The sequence below is a fragment of the Cebidichthys violaceus genome, unplaced genomic scaffold, assembly GCF_023349555.1.
Source record: "Cebidichthys violaceus isolate CVI_PGR_0920_01 unplaced genomic scaffold, fCebVio1.0.p SCAF_17, whole genome shotgun sequence".
Taxonomy (NCBI): Eukaryota; Metazoa; Chordata; class Actinopteri; order Perciformes; family Stichaeidae; genus Cebidichthys; species Cebidichthys violaceus.
The window spans coordinates 8,313,163-8,334,681 of record NW_027176340.1 but is presented as its reverse complement, the minus strand read 5'-3'; the positions used below and the strand labels follow the sequence as shown (position 1 = coordinate 8,334,681).

At 43.5% G+C, this 21,519-nt stretch overlaps 1 protein-coding gene across 3 annotated transcripts in view; it reads right to left on the bottom strand.

The window, feature by feature from the left end:
- asic1b (acid-sensing (proton-gated) ion channel 1b) overlaps window positions 1-21,519 on the bottom strand; it is a 144,679-nt gene that overhangs the window by 20,184 nt on the left and 102,976 nt on the right. For 2 of the 3 annotated variants that reach the window (XM_068712456.1, XM_068712454.1), the window contains one exon: window positions 2,609-2,759. In XM_068712456.1, coding sequence (XP_068568557.1) covers window positions 2,609-2,759 — 151 coding nt within the window. Of the gene's footprint in view, window positions 1-2,608; window positions 2,760-9,075; window positions 9,846-21,519 lie in introns of those variants that run through there. The other variant, XM_068712455.1, reaches the window with a different exon arrangement.

Sequence of the window (21,519 nt, the reverse complement as noted above, 5' to 3'; positions counted from 1 at the left end):
ATATTATACGCGTCTGACAACATTATGGAAAAAGTCTTGCTCAAGGAGAAGTCTTGTTCTGAAATAGCAATGAGTTTTGTGTTGGAGTAAAGACAGCTTAGTGACAGCTTATCGATGTCATGGCTGATTGTTTAAATGATTTGAAAAATGTAAATGAGGTCTTTGAATTCAATGGCTGCCTGTATATTTGAGCCAGAGCATACGGATGAAGAGCTCCTACAAACTGATGGATGAGAGAGAGAGAGAGAGAGTGGGGCAACAGGCCAAGGAGGGTGAACCAGCTTCTGCAAGGCCACAAAGCTCAGGAGACTGGTGGTGTTCCTGTGGGTGTTGTGACCCCATGAGGCCCAGAGAGGAGGAACGCTGTGAAGACTCGGACCTGATGCTGCCTGGTGTTCACATTTCAGAACAAGACCTCTCCTTGAGCGGGACTTGGACACAGGAACAAAGCCAACCGATCAAGTGTTCGGTAAAGAAGAACATTGTATTTCTCTGTAGGGTCATTTTCAGAATGTTGTAAGACACTTATAAGAATAATCTGAGCCTGTCAGTGGCCCAAAAAAATAACTTTTAGTGAATGCAATGTTATATCGACGCTGCTCAGTTGTCCTTGCCGGTAACAGCACCCTCGCTCAATACTTAACGGATTTCAACATGGGAGAATAGGGTCGAGGTTGAAAAATACTGAGGTTACCTATTAAGCAGTAGCCTCATCCTGTCATTATAAACCATTGTGAGTATCCGCATGCTGCTCTTTTGTTGTGGCAACGCCACAGGTGGGCAGTACATAGCGGGGTAGTGGGGTACAAAAAGAGAGGTCTTCACAGCCACTAAACACATACTGAGTTTACGAGCCAACATGTTTGCTTGTGCTGCTTTCGACACCGTCTGTAAATGTCCTTATCTTCTGATAGATCATTGATCCTCCGTTCCATCCATCCATTGTTTTAACATGAACAGGCATATTGTCTGATATGCTGAAACTGAAGCAAATTAAGAGTAAGTTTGTAATCTACGTATTAAATTGAAGCGGAATTGTATCCAATGTCTAAAGTTAATCATCTGTTTATTCATTTATCACAAATCCTTTGCTCTTTCTTGTTTGTTCCTTTTGTCCACAACAAGTAACTCTAACTATATTAAGGCTACAAGGACTTTCAGAAGGAAGTGTTGACCATATTTGGCATTCTGGAGGTGTTTCTGTATGTAAATGAGCCTCAGCAGGAACGAGGCCCATGGTTGAATAGGTTAGATTCATCATTGTTCATTGTGTGAAGTTGTGCGTGTGCATATTTGATAAATACGGACAGCTCTTACACACACATTCAGAACTTGCAGAAAAGAGGCCCCAGGTGTTTGAACTAGCACATTATGCATTGCCCAGCTTCCAGCCAGATTAAACAAACAGGTACTAAATGCTGTTATAATAGGACTAATCAATGGCCAATCTGGATCATTTTGGCATAATGACAAAACCTGCAAACCAATCCCCTTGAAAAAAAACCCTCTGCCAACAACATAAACAATCATGAAATAATATTAAAATAAATTGATTAATGGAAAAGGAGTGAAGTAAATGACTTTGTGTGTATTGCAGTCACTGCATCCTTAGATTTCCATCGCACCCTCTCTTGTAAAAGACTTTAATCATTAAATAACCTTACATAAAGGGCATTAAATATTAACATCTTTAAATCATTTAGGCTTGGAGTGGATGCAGCTTTATATTCATATATTACAGGCACAGCTTTCTGCCTCATGTTTTATGATGATCATGTGCAGTGTGTTTCTGTGACCATAATGAACTGTCTCTTTTCATTCATTGCCTAGAGTATATCAAATATTGATACAAACACACAGGCACATATGCAGCTGCATTAAAATCAAAGTTTCAGGGTGTCCTGTAGCGGCACCGAGGAGACTCAACTGTGTAGATGAGGGCTCGACTCTGAATGGAAGAGCCTGTAGCCTCTATTGATTTTATATCTGGCAAAGTGTTCTGCTCTTGTTTGATTCATGTGGACTTGAAGCCTAACTGACAAGTGATACAATTATACTACAATGCCTTAAAATTTTCCTGATCAATATCCATCTGTCTTTATACAGATTGGTCGATAACAATCCCGTGGACACAGTGTGTTTCAAATGATCAGAGCGTGTGAATTTCAGGATCATCACTCATAGTTAATGAAAGTGTGGAGAACATTTCAGAGAATATTTCATATTTCAGGTGCATATCTTACCATAAATCTGCTACAGATAAAGCGTATCTTTAACCTGTTTGGTCTCATGTATGCATGTTCACCACACTAAATGGATTCAGGGTTTCACAGTTACATCAATAGTGCAATACAACAGCCTAGTCTGGCCTCCAGCTCAGGGATTAGAGAGGAATCCCTGTGATAGTTTCTTTCCCCTGAGATTTGTTAGAGCACCAACACTGAAAATAACCGGTTACTTTGGTCTTTAATTGGTCAAAAAATGATCTCCTTTGAACTCAGAGTCCTCACTTAAGGGCAAACACAAACAGCAATCGCGTGGTTTTAGCTGAGGTCTTCAGAACTGGGAGCGGGATGTTTCGTGTGATGCATCCTTGAGGTAAGCTTACCAGTCTCTCCCCATACAGGCAAGTATTCATCCTGCTGGATATCCAACATCAGTTCCAGGCCGTTGCCCATCCCACCCTTCATCGTCACCATGAGGGGTCGTCCATCTTGGCCTGAATTAAAGGTGTAGCACTTCCCATAGCGCGTGAATATCTGAAACAAAGAAACAGGGGTTTTAGTGACACCTGGTCACAAGACGACAGACAACGATTGAGGCTGCACCTCAGTTCTGACCAAGAAGTAAAAATCTCAGTGTGCAGCTGTGAGCGTTAAACCCTTAAAAAAAAGTGGAGCTGGAAGGTTGTGCACAGCAGGGGATTGTTTCAGAAGCCGATGAGAAGCACCGTGACAGTTACCGGTTCTCGTTACGCTGTCAACCGCAGACCTCAGAGGCCTCGGTGTGGAGATGCTGTTGACAAACGGAGCCTTCACCCCTCTCAGTGCTGCATGATACACTGTGTGCTTGAGTGGATATGACATGACTTTTATTTCAGAGTGGGATATCCTCACACAACAACAACAATGACTTCTGGCATCAAAGTAGATCTTGCAAAAAGAGATAGACTCCAGCTACAGACTGTTCACATTAAAGAGATGGTAATGATTTCTGTTTTTAAGTATGGAGCGATGATTATCATTAGAGCTGAAGCGATTAGTCAGTTAATTAATTAGTCAGTTGACAGAAAAACTATTACAAAATCATTACAAGTCATTTTTTAAAGCAAAAGTGCCAAACATTTACTGGATGCAGCTTAGTGATTGTGAGGAGTTCCTGCATTTCTTTGTCATATAGTAAACTAGATAGTAAACTGATTATTTTGAGGTTTTGGACTGTTGGGCACTGGGATATTAAAATGGGAATTGGTTTACTAATTTGTGACAGATTGATTATGAAAAGAAAGTTATATTGCAGCCCTAATAATTAACCAGATATTGGGCTGCAACTAACAGTTATTTACATTATTGATCAATCTGGTGATTATTTTCAAAAATGAATTGAGTGGTTCGTAAAAAACGTCAGACTTGCTTAACAAATATCCAAGTTGATGTAAATAAATCTCTTGCTTTGTACACCTAACAGATGCAAATCATAAAATATTCAGTTATTTATAATAGAAAACTAACAAAACCCAGTTTTGGGCATTTCTGCCGAAAGACGACTAATTGTTTCAGCTCTAAACACATGATCACAGTCTACTCTTTTCCTCTCCCAACTGCATTCAAAGCATCTTGAAAAAAGAAGGAGGCCAGATCAAGCGAGCAAACCATGCTCCACTGCCACTTTTAATTTCCACAGTATGACACAAATCTGCAGATGCAACTTGGAGTTCAATGAGCATGGTGCAGCCTCGTCAAATCCTAACTATACCTGCCTTCAGATTACATGCCTGGAGAGTTTCCTGTCTTATTAGTGGTGGATCAGGAACACACTGAACGGTACAGTACTGGAGAGCTACTACAGAGCGCAGCAGAGAAAAACTGATCTATTGGCAAAGACATGATTGCCAGCGATCTAATGGATGCATAATCAAATCATAGACATTAGGAATTGAAAAAAGCCATGGCCTGGATCCAAGATAAAAACCTTCCTCTACTTTGTTGTCAAGCCACATGATTGTGAGCCCCGTATCAAAGCTTCCTCGCTCACAATTAACTTATAATTAACCTTCAACATTTTGACATTCATATGAGGAAATGGTAAAAGGAAGTGGAGGAGGGGCTCGAAGAGAAGAAATGACAACGGGGAGCGGAAAAGTAATAACTGAAATAAGTCTCCTTCTTTTTGTCCTCTACTCTTTTTGTCTACTAGAGATACAACAGATGCAATAGAGATTTGGCTTCATCGCGAGATAGCGGTACAAATAACTTCATCACAACACAGATACATGTTTTTTTCTTGTTTGCTGAGACTGCCTAAAATAGTTGTTTTATTCCTTGTGAGCGCATTGCGTGGGCCTCGGAAACACATAACGAGGCGTTCATTACACATGAGTCAGACATTAGCACTTCATGACAAATTATTCAAATGTCATGAACACCAGATGCACGGAGCAGAAAAAAATGTGCGTTTATGTCTCACAAAGGAAAAAGTTTGTATTATGCGAATCCTGTTCAGTGAAGTGAGCGGGGAAAGAACAGAGAAGGAAATCACGATGGATTGCCTCCCAGCGTGCGGTTCTATGGGAGCTTTTAACACACAAAGTGGTGAAATGTAATAAAAAGCCTTCTGATATTTGGTCACAATATGAGATGTGACCTTTCAAGCGCGAAAGTGGCAAAACTGCGTCCAAAACAGTGTCTGCAACACCCACCTATGTGCAGCGACTCCAGAACAGGATACAGACATCAATAAAAATGCCCCCGAAATCCATCTCGGCCCCGGAGTCGCCTCTCGTCGTAATTAGATCACCGTTTATCATTACTCTTTGAAATAAAAAGGCAGGGAAATGTTACAATATCAAGGCACCACCTGCACAAGATATCTGACGATGAGGACGGGCAAGACAACGAAAAGGTCTCTGAGACTTTTATGTGCACAGATTTCCCCTCACGAGACCCTGAAACTGCCAACTTTACTTAAACAAAAATCTAAAACCAACCAATTCTTAAGCCAATTTCTTACTTTTACAGCTTACAATCACTGATTGTTCAGGAGACAATTGTGAACATTCAGTGAAAGAGGATATGCTGCTCACACTGACAACAGAAGGAAGCATTTGGCAAATTTGCATAAAAAGAACAGTGTTGGTGATTGTGCGAACGCGTTACACATTCGTACAAGAATATGAATGAGCGAGCTCACACGGGGAGCGTGTGTACAGTATTTGCGTGCCCCTTGTTGACAACGTGTTGATTGACTGGAGGAGGCCTGTCGTCAGAGTTGCCGTGGTAACCAGGAGATGGTGCCGGCTGCATTGAGTGAAGAGCAGCAGTAGCATGTGACCTTGGGGAGTCAGGTTCTTCATTGTGTTCTGCAGGCTTTGAGGTTTGCGCTCAGACTCAACATGCTTCTTGGTGTGTGTGTGTGTGTGTGTGTGTGTGTGTGTGTGTGTGTGTGTGTGTCGACTGAACAGCCTGCCTGTCTCATTCCATGTTGTTGGGAGTGTTCGTGCAGCAATAATATTCCCACCAACACATTTTCACAATTTCAGCCGGAGCTCTTTAGAAAAAAAAATCGACCTTTATTAACTCGAGGCAGAAGCCCCGTCATCGCAAAAACAAAGGAAAAACTAATTAATTCAAAAGTGGAGCAATCGGAGCAGTATTGAATGGCTCTGCACAGCGACGGTAAACACTTAAAACTTGTTAGCATTAACCTTGTTGCTCAAATACACTGAGCAAACATATGTGATGGCTCAGCAGCTTTTCTGAGGAGATAAATCTGGTGTTGCATTTGGTTCTCGCACAGCTCCACGCTGAGCCCCGTATACATTGCATTTAAAGTGGGAACCACGGTATCTTCTGAACTTGTAAACGCAGAAATTAAATATTTAAACCGACCCCACCAAGGAGGAAAAAACACTGAGAGAGACATCACCCTCTCTCGTTCTCGCAGGGTGTAGAAATGTCACCGTGTCTCTCTTCGATGAATAATTCAGACACAAAACCCCAGACTGTAGAGATGGCCCTCGGCTATCCCTCACATGACAATATGACAAGGATGCACAAGCTGTTCCCTAAAGTTGCCAGGGAACCACTTTCCCTCCTATCCATTGATTTTAAAATCAGCGCTGAGCAACGACGGTGCAATGTGTCATGACAGCTACAAAAACAGAGACATAAGAAAGATCGTCTGGGTCGTACCTGGCACTGAATCAACTCAAGTAACAACAGGGTTTGGTGGTGCTAAATATACGTTATATACAATTAACAAATACAACAATTAATGACAGGATAATGAAGTGTGGCAATTTACTGTTCTGGTGTATCCTCTTTCAGTCATTGTACTTCAGCTGCATGTGGAGGGAGCATCACATCTTACGCTGTAATACAATCCGATACAAATACAATAATATAGCACAGATTAGAACTTCTAAAACAGCCTCAACAAATACTAGTGCAAGCTTCTCAAACCTCTCAAAAACAATCTCACCTCAAGTTCCGTTCAGTTCTTTGTGGATTTTTTTATTTTTTTTTAGCCAATTTCCTTTTTTCAACTCAAGATTGAACTTTGAACCTCAACTTTTTTTTAAGGCAATATGGATGACAAGTCCCAGAGGTGATAAGAATCATGGGAGGTTTGATGGCGACTGAACAAACTCAGTTTGCCGTTGAAATAAAATGTGTATGGTCGTACTGCTTTATGGAGGTACGGCGGATTTTAATGCGCAGCACCAAACAATACACTGACAAAGTTAGTGACGAGTGACTGGTGAACATGGTGGAGCAATGAGCAGCTTAAGTGCCGGATATTTACCTCAAGAGGTGGTGGAGAGCAAAACTGGGCAAATTATTGGACTCCCATTTGTCAGGTAGCCCGATTTCAATGTTGTTCTGTGTCTGCTGGATGTGCAAAAATGTCAATGTTGTGTTTACTTGTAGTGCTGCCACCAAGTGGCCAAAACATCAACTGATGCAGGTTGAGACAGTTTTGCAAATTCACAAGTCTAGAGGAAGCTGCCAATACGTCAAGTTCATCAAGTTCTTACTGTTTTAGACAGTGTACACTTCATCTCTGATTACACATTATCGTAGCCATTCTGTGAACATATACTGCAGCTGTATCAATGTCTGCTCAGTTACTTATATCAAACAAAGAACAAAAATACTACTGTTGCTTGTAGCTGTAGCATTTATGATGTCTTAGGGTGGAGTTTTCTCTTAACATTTTAACCGCAAATCGACAAAAAATCCACCTTCAGTTAGAAATCCTCGAAATATTTAAAGGGGAAAGCTGTCAATCAATAGGCTGCAGGGGGACTAAGGCTGACTGCATGTTCTCGAATGGATTTTTGTAGTGAGGAGAGGCCTGCATGATGCTAAATAAGCATGTGTGTTGTTAAACCAGCTATACAGGAGGATGGAAGCAGCTGCATGCAGCGAGGGATGGAGAGATGAGGCCAGTGGACCAAATTTATAGAGAGCAACTCGGCAACATGGAGGGGGGTTCCTGCACAATAAGTCAATACATCCTGAGACCTATTGTATGCAGACGGGCTCGCCTTCCTCCTCCACACCTCACTTCTCCAGTGTGACCAACTCTATTGGTCTGACTCGTGGCGACGGCTCCTGTTGCCCTGCCCGAGGCCAAGCAGGGCATCATCGATTATCGATGCACAAGCACATATCCCCAAAACTCAGACCTCGGCATTATGTTCATCTCTGAAATAGGTTGCTGTGGCTTGTTCACCCTTTAAAATATACTCTGCACAACATAAAGCGTTCCTAAAGATGGCGGTAGGAAGACATGTGTTTGACTGTGATAACTTGTTTTGAGGTTCCAGATGAGTTGCATATTTGTGAAGAAGAAGGGAGAAAAAAAAAGCATCCGTTTGATGCATTCTTTTGGGGATGTGGTTTTATGACTGAGGGGCTGCAACAGAGGCAAGCTAATTATACAATTCCCTTCAAAACATGAAATAACCATGTATGCTGCAAACGGCTTTCCCAACATCAAACTGTGTTTCAAACACCAGAAGAAAATCTACTTAGCTGAAAACAAATTTGGGTAATGAGGTGGGAGAGAGAGAGGACCACGATGATGGAGTGCAATCAATGGGGCTGCAGTTTACCAAAGGGGCCGGCGTTAACTGTTGTCGAGAAGCCTTGCTAAATGAATCAAAAGTCTTCATCAGGGGGCAGATTGGTCTCTTGGGAGCATGGGCTTGTAAACACATTGATCCAGCGGCCACGGACGAGAGGAGAGGGACCCGTTCAGACCATCTGGTGGCCGCAGAAGACTGCAGTCATCTCAGGTGAAATGACTCGACTTTTGATCATGTTTGGTGTCTCATAACTTTCTATATGGGCGAGTGAAAACTAAAAGAAGAGGGGGGGGGGGGGGGGGGGGGGGGGGGGGCTAAATGAGTGATACAGAGAGAATAACAAAGAACTGATGTATGAAAATCCAATAATCTTTTTAAAATGCAAATATCACATCAACACTTCCATTCTCGTCTCGTGGGAGCTGAAATCCAATTATGTAAAATAAATCTAGAGACTCAATATAGAGTGGAACACAGGCCAAGTCCATTTAAAAACAAGCTTATATGAGGTGCTTCGCATTAACGGTGCAGAGCAATGCGCATTGTGTACAGCCTGCTGACTGCATGTGTTCAAAGAACATTAATCACTTCGCGAGTCCATATCCGTCCGCGCAACACATGCAAGATACAGAGACACGTAATAACTGACGGCACACCTCCTGACTCAGCACAGTAATTGAAAACGCTGCATCAACCTGTTGGGTGGGGGTGGCGGTGGTGGGGTGGAGTTAAAACAAAGAACTGAACTTTGGCGACACACTCACGGTGCTGAAATTACGCGGCCCGCAGAGCTCTCCCTGGTACCGGCAGTACAGCAGCATCTCCTCCAGCTGGTGTCCCAGCCGGTCCAGCAGCTGCCTCATGGACGGCTGGGACTCCGCGGGAGGGGGCAGAAAGTGGTTGAAGTCCAGAATCCGGGACAGTGGGGACCAGGGCGGCTCGCCGCTCGCGCTCCCTCCTCCGTCCCCGAGAGGCGTGAGCGCCTCTCGCGCGGCGGGGGAGACCTGCCAGTTCCTCCCGAACAGCCCCAGCCACCTCCCCGCGCTGAATATGTCCGTCTTCTTCATGCGCCGCGGCAGCAGCAGGTTCTGGTTGCAGATGGTGACGGCGGGGAAGACGAGCCGCTTGGCGTACACCATGTGCGCCTTGCTGTACACGGGAGAGGAGAGCAGGTACCGCACTCGGTTCGAGGACCAGGTGAAGAGCAGAGCCAGGGCGGCCACGACAGCCAGGAGCCACGCGACCCTCCGCGGGTAGGAGCCGCTGAGGAAGATGTGCCTCAAGCCGTGCAGGGTGGTGTGCTTCAGGAAGAGCTTGCCGGCTTCGGCGAGGGAGCCCGGTCTCGGTTTCGATCCCGTTGAGTCGCACTGGCACATTTTGGAGAGGGGCTCTCGCGCGCGCTTTCCAACATCGGTGCCGCTGTGGTCAGAGTGAATGAGCCCAAACGCGCCTCTGCGCTCGCAGATGGCTGCTGTTTCTCAGAGACTTTGGGGAGAGAGGGAGAGAGGGAGAGAGAGAGAGGATGATAGAGAGAGAGGATGATAGAGAGAGGGAGAGAGAGAGAGAGGATGATAGAGAGAGAGAGGGAGAGAGAGGATGATAGAGATAGAGCGAGAGTGAGCTGCACTGAGCAGCAGCTTGTGGTGATGGGGGGGGGGGGGGGTATTTTGCTAGTCTCACGAGCTTCCTGGGTTTGATCGGGGAGGGGGTCTCCAGAATGATTTAGTGCCCGACTGTGCAGCAACAGGAGTCAAACGGATTATTTCATCAAGAATTACAAGCAGTTAGTCCCTGGAAATCGAAAGAAATGCTCCAGAGGGAATGGATTTAGTCAAAATCACACAGCCATACTGCGATTACACATCCTTTGTGTCTTCTGCCTCCCAATCTAGATCTTCACTTACCCCACCTCCAACAACACACACACACACACACACACACACACACACACACACACACACACACACACACACACTCTCTCTCTCTCTTTCCTCAGTGCTTGCTGAATGAAGTCATTGGCCTCAGTAGAACATTTGTCTTCCTTTTCAAGCCCGTCACACACACACACACACACACACACACACACACACACACACACACACACACACACAATGATAATCCCTCCTGGCTCACAATTTGTATTCTTCCTCAAAACTGAGCGCTGCATCATAGAGGACAACGCTGTGGAGACTGTAGTCTATTTCATTACTGTTCCACTAGTTGAATCTTAATTATTGCGGTTCAGAAAAAAACAAACCTTCACTGGGCGTTTTTGCATTTTGGCAACACTCCGGTTTTGGCAAACCGGTGGACAGTCCTCTCTGGCGTGTTTCGGGGAAAGATGTGAAATGTTCGGGGGGAAAAACAAAAGGTCAAGATGTTTCTGGTAAAATGCAAATCCTGTTGCACATCTCCCAAAGAGTCTAACTTAGATTTAATGGGTTTTATTTGACCCTGCGGTGCCACAGTTTGGCTGGGATGAGGGAAACCTGTTTCAACACACACTCCAACGTCATTATTGACTTCTCTCTCTCTCTCTCTCTCTCTGGTTAAGTGGTGGTTCATGCTTGGTTGGTCATCATCACACAGTGTTCCATTCCAGAGTAAAAGCTGGACAACATGCAGGCCTGATTCTCTCGGTCTGCTCCTACTTTTGAGCACGTACGTGTGTGTGTGTGTGTGTGTGTGTGTGTGTAGTTAACTGCGTAAATGGGGGAAAGAGGTGAGAAGAAAATGGTGTAAGTGAGTGAGAGGAGAAAGAGAGCACGAATGAGGAGAAATCTAATTTCTTGCAACATAGGTAATTGCTAAGATCTGGGAACATGGTGACATGTGACAAAAAAGAAGTCCTTCCAGCGGTCAGACCATCAGGCAGGTTTCTAAAAAAGCCAACTGTTGAGCCAGATTATCTGTATTTGAGGGTAACACTGACCATAACCAAAATGTAATAATCCCTCATTACACACTGAAAACTGTGCATGCATAACTACTAATATGGTAAATTAAATGTCAAAGGAGGTCTGAAAATGTTCGATGTCAAACCGTGACGGATGTTTAGAATCGGCAGCCTTTCACGATCGTCTTCTCTTTCTGAGAAGTTCGGCTGACGTGGGTTTATAACCAACCAGACAAAGAGGGCAACTGTTCCCGGCTTAAGACTCGGTCACACCAGCATTTAAAACGGCAACATTTCAATTAAATTCACTGTAATAGAATCACAGTGTTAAGTGGATTCAAATTCCCAGAATATCCACCACAAAGCACAATAATTAGGGCCTTAAGGTGGGTCCTGCTGTAGCACCAGATCATGAGGTCTTGAAGGGGGTCCCAGTGTTTTTGTGGTAATCAAATTACCACACAGCGCACCGGGGGGATCAGGTAGTCCTTCAGCATAGAGCCGAACACGTTACACAGAGAGAGAAGTCATCAGCTCAACTTTGCCCTGGGCTCCACTGGCAGGTTAATACAGCTGTGCCTGGTGGTCTGAACGCCTGGCCGCTGCTGTTTCTTGTTCCGAAAGGCTTCTTTTTTAGCAATGTTGCGAATTTGTAATGAAGTTATACTTTAATAGCTGTGTATATGTTTGTGTGTGGCAACTAAGGAATGTTTTAAGCCAAATTTATTCAGTGTACAAGTCCTTTTGGGAGTGTAACCAAGGCTAGGTTAAGAGAAGATCGTGGCTGTTATTATGTTTAAGTTAGGGGAAGATTGTGGTAAGGCAAACTATAATTGCAGGACTGCGAGCACTTCCTACTTTGGTGTAAGTCGTAGGGAAAGTGGACTTACCTCATCCACCCACAGACTACATGCTAGTGCACATAGAGTGTACATGACAGCAGAGTCAAGCACTGTTAACAGATGAGATCCTCTGCAGTTTAGTGTTTAATCTCGCCCCATGTTTCTGGATATAGCCTTCTTACTCATACTTTTCTCTCATGCCGGCGTTATACTGTAACACGCGTCATAACGTCCCCCTCCCCCGAGGACAATCAAGTCTTCTATTTGGGCGATTACTCATGTTCTAAACGGGCAAAGGCGTCACAGAGAACGGTTACTCAACTGTGGGCCCACGATGGCTTCACAGTGGGATACCAAAATTACATATTCAAGAGTTGTACCATGGAAATCAATATGTGCTGGATTGACTTGCAGCTGTGTGTCGCTGTGTGCCTGAGAACAGGAGTGTAAGAAAGTGAGTTTAAACATTTGGGACGTACAGTGATGATTTCAAACTTCCTGTTTCTTGGTGTGTCCGAATACACCAGAAATGGATCCTGCCGCTTTTGGCATTTAACGGCATTTGTTCAGCCCTGTTTCCCCCCTTAGCCAGCTCATCAACAGAGAGACATTTCGGAGGAGAGGCTCAGAGCAACAAGCTAATCCGTCAGGGTGAAGGGATAATGATGTACTGACTTGAGAAACACAATCCAACAGCAAGTGCAACAACAACAGAATAACAAATGCACGTTGCTATGAAACTGCGGTCGAAGAGTTTCACTAATGAACCCATTATGAAAGTAAACCAGGACATTTGTTAGGGGACCTCGGGGACGTATCTTAAGCCTTGTAATACCTACGCATCTGAAATGTGAATAAATATCCTGTTTGATTGACTGCTCCTTCAAAATAAACCATCACTAAAACAAATGGATATAAGGGGAGACACTGTTTCAAACTCATATTTCACAGATTCAATCAAGAGTAAATAGAAATAATAAAGAAATCCCATTAAAAAGAGCTGGTTCCTTGACCAGTGCTGGGAAGAAAAATGCAGACTTTGGCTAAAAGACTATTGATTTTTCAGTGCTGTGTATGCCTCCATAGCAGAGTCTTTAAAACGCCTGTTTACTTATTTCTTCAAAGAATAAAGATTTCAGGCATCAGAAAGCCGTTGCCTTGAAGGGAAATACACATATGGCAATACTATGATGATAGCCACCCCCAACCTCATTTCAGTGCGAATCCGTCTCTAGCAGAGTCATTTGAAAGACGTTATTGAGACGAATCCTTGAGTTGATAAACATAAAGCTGATGGGGACTTTCATTAACACACAGAGAGTGCTGGGTGAATTTATGGACACATTTCAAAAGTCCAGACTTGTCAGCATCGCCACAGTGAAACAAAAAAGGGATGTAATTACGAAAACATTCTCGGTCCACAAACGTCAGTATCCATTGCGTACTGAAGTCGTGAATTTCCATCACAGGCCATTAAACACCACAGGGAATTAGTTGCTTGATCGCTAGGAGCTAATGTGAATAAGAGTAATCAGTTGATGGCTATATTTTTTTTTCGGAGCGGATTTTTGCTTTGACAGTTCCTCTAAATGAGAAACAGACTTCAATTTCAATCAGTGAAGCAAGTGAAGCGGCGAATGCTTAAAAGCCAACTGAAGATGAATGTCACCGACGAGCACAGAAATGTAAAAGCTGCCACTTGACGTCACTTCCTATCAGTGACTTTAGCCTGCCAGCCAGGATTACACCTTTTTGCCACGCAGTGTGTGCCGTGCACAGGGCAACATGTCGTGCTGTATTTCTTTTCTTTTTTTTTCAGTATTTAAACTTGTGCTGCAAATTAAAGTTGAGAAATCATCACAGAGCTACCTGGTTCTGACCCTTACTGTATTTATGGATAAACACATGGGCTTTGTCTACATTTGTATGTATGTATTTAATTTTCTTTCTCTTTTCACTAGCCTCTCCTTTCTCTTTTTCCAAGGTCTCCAGCTTTACATTCACATGCTTGTGGTGTTTTCACGTTACGTGCCTGCGGATATGCTCATGGAAAGATATAATAGTTAAAGAAATAAACAGAGTCTGTGGATTGAAATTACAGCCTCCGAGATCACAAATCAACGAAAATGTGCATTTTTTACATTACTTCTTTATCTGAAAAAGGAAACATCGCGAAAACCCTCTCTGGTGTGCGAGGGCGCTGAGGGGTAAACAAACCTTGGGTCCACATCGCTCTGTGCATCTGACTGTGTGCACTGATGGCAGAGGGTTTGTTTGCGAGAGCTCTGGGTTGTTGAAGCACTCTGCAGTTAATCAAACTGTCATTCTGGGGTCGGGATATAGGGCGAGGACATGTGTAGAGTCAAACTACACGACACAAGGTGAGCAACAAGCTCTCCTCCCCGACCTCTCTCCTTCCCTGCTATCTGTTAAGTCTAGTTTCTGCCCCCGTCATTACCTCCCTTCTCTCTGTTTACCCTCTACGTTTACAGTACAAAGCCCTCCTGCCTGTTTTGCTAGGACAAAAACACATCACACTCCCCCTCCTTCTGCCAGTTCTCCGTTGTGTGTCTTAACATTTTATAAGCAGGACACCTTTGTTCACCACGCTGCCTCCCGCTTTCTTCCCCTCTCGTCTGTGATCTCTCGTATTCTCTCAGCGTCTCTCGGCTGATGTCGCCTCTTCGCCGTCTCCCGCTGGGAATGTTTGGCGCCAAAAGCATCCACAAGGGAGCAGGCACAGAGAGAGGGAGGGAGGGAGGGAGGTGGTGAGAGGACAGAGCAAAGGAAGAGAAGCGGGGCAGAGGCATGGGGAGCAGCAGCAGCAGTAGCAGCAGCAGCAGCGGTGAGGGTGTTGTTGCTGCGGGGGCTGACGGAGGAGCAGGTGGTGATTTACAGAAACAATGGAGGATGATTGTGTACATGATCTGCTGTAAGGGACAAGTGTCACAGAGGCCACTTTTCTGACAGCCCTGCAATCTGTTGGGCTATAAGGTTGAATTAAACACTGCAAGATGTACGAGATGAGACTCAGTGGAAGTATAGCTCAGGAGCTCACTGCAACAGTTTGAACACAGAGAGCTTCAGGCAGTGACACTGAGACAAAGCTGAATATTGTGTGACGGCACTCTCAGCATAAAAAGTATTAACAGACACATAGTGTCAGTGCTGTTAATATAAGTCCCCGGTTTTCAATTTGACTGCTCTGAACACGACATAGGCGAAGTGTGTGAATACGTAGAACATGCTTAACATTCTTCTATTGGCAAATACATGTCTCTGTTTCAGGTTCAACAAAACCTGTGAAGCTGTAAAGGGACACTCTTTACTCGTCACAAGGAGTACTGCGCAGCCTTGTTGCAATATGGGAAATGCAGTAACCAGCGTTTTTGAAGTTTGACCCATAATACGGATTAAAAGTCAGAATGTCTCAGCTGCTACTTCCTCGATTTTGACGGTTTTTGTTTGTAATTTGTCTAATGTGGGTCTCTCAACTTTATGGAAGTGCAACATTTTGGCTACAAAATTAACCAGAAATCAACACTTTTCCGTTTGTTGCTATGATTGCTATGGTTATTATTATATTTTAATTGACTTAAGACTTTAGTTTTTATCAGTCTAATTGTGATTTTTTTGTTTTTTGTCACTAATGTGTGATGTAAAACTACCTGTTCTCACTCCCAACGTGTAAAGCTTGGCCTGTTGCACTTGGCGTCTGATACCGATACGTAGAACATCAGCCTGAACGTATAAGACGTGGGTGAGCTTAGTCTAAAAAATACTGAAATTAGTGTTTTTAAAAGAGCCTTTAAAAGGCCATGCTGACCCATTTTACAGCGATTGTACATTAGAGAAGCTATAGTGAGCTGTAGGCACAGTGTGAAGCCTTTGAGCTGTTTTAAAACTAGCCTGTAAAGCACTGCCTTGGGAAACATATTGCTGCATTGAAACCCCTTAAAAAATAAACTACAGTCATATTACTGTAAATGAGCGCAAACCAGCTTCAGATCAGATGCTTAAACACCGTGAGTAGCTGGCATGTGGTAACAATCCATCGGACGCCAAGCTCTGTGAACTAAACATCACGGCGCTCTGGACAGGGAGGTCCCAAAAGCCTCCTTCCTTTTTTAATGCGGTGAAGTGGCAGCACCACCGCGTATGACGCATCAACGCATTCATCTGAAAATAGCTTCAGGTGCCTTACTGTATAAGTGTTGTGACTGAACGGCGCAGATTTATACTTGCAGCCCAAGGGCCAGTGCGAGTATCCCTGCCTGCACAAGGTGACGCAGCTAATTCATCCTGGCAGCATCATGACAGCTGGGCTGAGGAGAGTTTGGGAAAGGGGAAACGGTTCTGATGAATGACTTTCAGAGTACGCCCGCCAGCTATAGCAAACAGTCTCCCAGTACCCCACAGGCCTGATGCCTCCCATTTGCCGCTCAGGGAGAGATGAATGAATGGCCCTTTGTGAAATAAATGGTCCCTTTCTGCCTGACATTTACAAATGAATCCTTCTTGTAAAAAGTAAATCCATCCATTTGTTATATTAGTTGTGGAGGTGAGCTTGCTGTGCTGGCGCTCGAGATTGTGCGGTTGCCATATGAACACACAGCAGTGGTGATTTAAGAAATGTAGAAACGTGGCAGCGGCCAAGGCTATTTAGGAGGGGTCCAATTAAGCTTTATCACTCAAATAAACAGAAAAATAAAAAGCTATCAAGAGAACATTTATTGGTAAATATGATTAGCGAGATGAGTAGATTGATATCAATATCATATGTGAGTTAAAGACATACATACCGAGAAGACTAGGCCTGTCTGTTCTGTATGGTGGAGAAACAATGAGACTGTGACACTGTTCTTAAATGACCTCGCTCACATCTTTGGCGTTCCTCTGTCCTCCTTTCTTATTATCCAACAGCCGACATCTACCAATTTATCTGCCATATTCTAAGACAAGCTGATATATCAGACCGACGGATTATCAGCCGGGCTCTAATTCATAATTATCTTCTCATCTCACTTATGACAAACAAGCAAATTGATATAATTCCAAAAATGTTAAATTATCCTATTAATAACTTTAAATCAAGGACAGTAATGAGATCAAGTGGAAATCCACAGCCGACTGAAAGTTCATATCATTTATATCTGCTCTTCAAATCCAAAAGAGTGAAGAACTCTGGGAGCGGCTTTTCAAATATCAGGGGTAACGGCTTTGCCATTTACACATTCATGTGAGCCATGAGTAAAGACGGACAAACATACACAAACACCCCTGAAACAAAGTATGCATGCTTTCAAACCAAAAACCCAAAGAGCGACATCATGAACAAAGTTTCCCCCCTCTCTTTCTGCAGATATATATATATATATATATATATATATATATATATATACAATATATACAGTATATACTGTATCCTTTCAGTCCGGTTTATTTTAAATAAACGCCTCCACTCCCGGGGAGACAAGTTGTACCATAAAAGTCTTACCCTTTCAAAATACCATATTGAGTTTGCTTTAGATTTTTAATTCAACATAAGTCATTTCAAGAACTTCCTATTAATCCTATTAAGAACAGCCTACGATCACAGGCCTATCAGCTGCTGTTAACCAAAATAAAAAACACTGAAACAAAATACTTTGATTTCTTGCCTGCTATTTACGTATTTCCAAATTCAGTTCGTCCAGATTTTTTGTTTTGTTTTGCGCCAAATACGCGGGCAGCTTGTTAAACTACTGGCAAGAGGTGAGTGTGTGCAAGTGCGTATTGTGTGTTGCTCCTCATGTCAAGGGGATGTCAGAGATGCTGTGAAAGCGGGACTAACGAAGGCGGTCGATGGTAGTTCGACTGGCTGACCACTGACATGCACGCAGACACTGGTGTCCGCACACAGACAGACACACAGGAGAGTCAGGCCGCCATAAAGGATGAAACAGACAGTCCGAAGCCAACCGCACGGTGGGTTGCACGCAAATGGATCTTTCATTTCGGCGCGCAGCATAATGGGCCCTCTGGAGATGCATTCACTGAAAGCAGTATGATGGCGTCCATTTTTTATGTATATGTTGTGTACGCGTGTGCTTTGCACTTTGGGTGTGTAAGGTGCGCGTAGCCGAAACAGTCGCTAATTGCCGCCATGATTTATGTGCTTTTTGTCTCCCTAATAACTCCCAGTTGTTAGCTGCCTGAACACGGTTGTCCTGATATAAACCTGTGAGCAGAGAGGCGGGGGTCTGAATGGAGAGAGCACATCTCCCCGGTGATGTCTGTAAATCTTCCAGCGTATGCTACTTAGGCAAACGTTATTGGTGTTAAGATTTGCATCAGCTCTGCTTATTAGGTTGTGGCGCTTCAATAATATAATCAGCCCCTCCTGTAGTGTTGCCTAAAGGCACCAGCGCTGGACCCGTTGAGATTGACTCTGAGATGAAACAACAGCCACTCAATCAATAGACCTTCCACTAACATTAGCACAGGGCAGGTTTGTTTGAGGAGACCATTTATATCTAAGGCAGTTTGACACCGCTCTTACCACGAGCATCTCAACGTGACAGAGCAGATATGTGTTCAGAGTCTTAAAGAACTTAATGCTTTGAAGACGACAGTGTTTGCACCGCTGGTTAAAGTGATGAAACCTGTGATGTTATAGGGAGCCGCCCACTCTTCAACCGCAATTTTGAAACTGCATTTAAAGCATATATAGGTTCAGATTTGTATTGATCTATTTTGATAGAATACTTACATGATGTCCATACATTGAAAGAGTTACTGTAATCATTCCTCCTGTCCACACCAGGTGACCAGTTCTGAAAAGTGAAGCCAAATGCTGAAGAGAACTTGAACTTGCATTTTCTCTCCTGGCCATCAGCAGGGCCAGACTCCGGTCGCAAAAAGAAGTTTGATTGTATGGAAGTCGATGAGAAAATAACCCTGCTTCTCGCTTGAAGTTGTTAGCAAATTATGATCCCATTTAGGGTAAGATAGACAATAAGGCAGCGTTTGCTTTAGGGCGGTGCTACCTTGTGATTGACAGGTTGCTACCAGAGCTGTATATCTACATCCAGTCCAAATATGGTCAATTTCGATCACTGATGGCAACGAAAAAAATCAAGAAGGCAACGGCCAAAATGCCGAACTCGAGGCTTAAAAAACAACAGTTCACAAACCAGAGGGTGAACTAGGTCCACTTGTTATATTTTATGGTCCAAACTGGCTGTGAGAGAGATCTGTTTCTACTGAGACTACACTGTAAAAGACGGGGGACAAATTCAAGTCTTCTGACTCGGACTGTGTATTTTGTCCCCCATTTCTTACAGGAGATCTGAAAACGTGGAATTAAGAAAGAAAATCTGAATCGTATAATGAACTATATCATCATAAAAATCAAATGACTACATGTAATATGAAAGATGTTGCTCATAGTGCTGAACCCAAAGCAAATTATTATCCAACTATGCAGCTTCACGTACATCATTGTTTTGATTTACTGATATGACCCCACTAGGGTTGAAATGTTATCACTCATTTTCAAGGTGAAACTAAGTCGCCGTTGTTTGTCTGTAAGTGTGTTTTGGAGTTCTTCTCTAAAGAACTGGTGGCTTAGAAATCGATTTGTGCAGCTTTAACTTTGGCATGGATCCACGTAATCACTCAACAAATTTCCATTAAAGGGATGTTGCACCGTTACCGAGCAAGAGTCAACTACTGAAAGGCGTGTAATAAGAATTCATGGAGATGTTAACGCACACTCTATTAGAAAAAATGACTGATACTCTATCTTCTTGGGTCTCATTCTCTTGCAAACACACATATAAAGACACACACACACACACACAAACCCAAACGCACACATATCTAGGGAGAGGTAAGCGTCCTGCAGAGTGCACACTCGCTTGCCAAGGGAGTCCTGCTGACCAGGACGGATGCAGTCATCTGTGAAACTGCGGAGAGGAGAGGCAGCGAACACAAGTTCAGCCGCAAACACGTACCAGCCTTTAGCCAGCCTCCGGTACCCCCAGAGGCTGGCTAAAAAAATGGCCGTTTGCACATTCGTGCCTGCAAGAGCGCACTAAGCCAGAGTCCCTGTGCTCCTAAACTGGACAACATCTTCCTACTCACAGCTCCTTCTGAAAATCCATTCTGTCGTTTGGAGCCAAACGTTTCATTTCAGCTCTGATATTAAGTAGAGGGGAAGCATCCTGTAGGAAGCCATTAGGATCATCTCATCAGCCTAATTAGCTGCTAGTAAGTGGCCATTGGCCCCGTATAGGACACTCGCCATATGTCTTATTCATACGTAATTACTCCAACAAGACCGCAGTATCCCTCATTTTCACATCATTAGGGGTCATTTATCTTCGTCGCAGAGTAAAGTGAAAGTTTCATCCTTTAATTTATGCCACTTTAATAATTGATTACCGTTTGTGTTGTGAAGGGTTGGCCGATATTGAGGAGAGGTAAGGGTGTATCCGTATGATGCAAATGACCCTGGCTTTATATCGGATTGGGCTCATCTTAACAGGGAGTGAGTGCTGCCGCACCTCTTGTCACCAACCTCCACACAAGATTGATGAGAGATTTAATTAAAATGGCTGCATTTGAAAACACTGGTCCATCACTTGGATGGAGAGAGACAGAGCGAGCTGACAGAGTATCTCTGTGTCTCTCCTCCCGGACTGAAGTCGTCCGTGTACAGAAGAGGTGGAGGGAGGGAGCGAGAGATGGAGCGAGAGAGAGAGAAAGAGAGAGAGAGAGAGAGAGAGAGAGAGAGAGAGAATGAGCGAGGGATGCGTTGCTGCCAAGGCCGTCCACAGTGAACAAAGCTCAGCTTCGTGTTTGATTAGTTATATTCTTTTTTTTTTTGTAATCCCCACAACACACAAATAGAGTTTAATCCCCCAGGAAAACAGTTCTTTCAACAAAAATGAAATAAATATGCGACCACTGGCAGCAGCAGCTCTGCTTCTCCGTGAAGCTTTGACTGAGGAGGGGCCATCAGAGGGTCTGATGTTGTACTGTAGTGGGAATCAAAGGGTTTCCTTTAGAGGTGGGATTAACTATATTTCTGAGCGATTTTTTTTGTAAACAGAAAGAAAAAGAATAACAGCATGCAGCATCTCTGCGCCAAGAACTACATGAAAGCCGCTTTCGGTCTTTAAATAATTGTAAAACACTGCCCCCTTGTGATCACTGTTTGATATGAGTTCATGCCAGCAAAAAGTGGAATTACACATTCTGGCAAGCAAAATGAATCGCTGGAAAGCCTTGAAAACAAAGCAGAAAGAAGATGAGTATCAGGGGTACCAATTTCACTAATTAGATCATCGGGTGGTTTTAAATGGAGATTAAGAGAGAGAAGCATTTCTCTTATGATTAGATATAATGGTATGTAATTTAAGAGAACGCAATATATATATATATATATATATATATATATATATATATATATATATTTAAGCTCT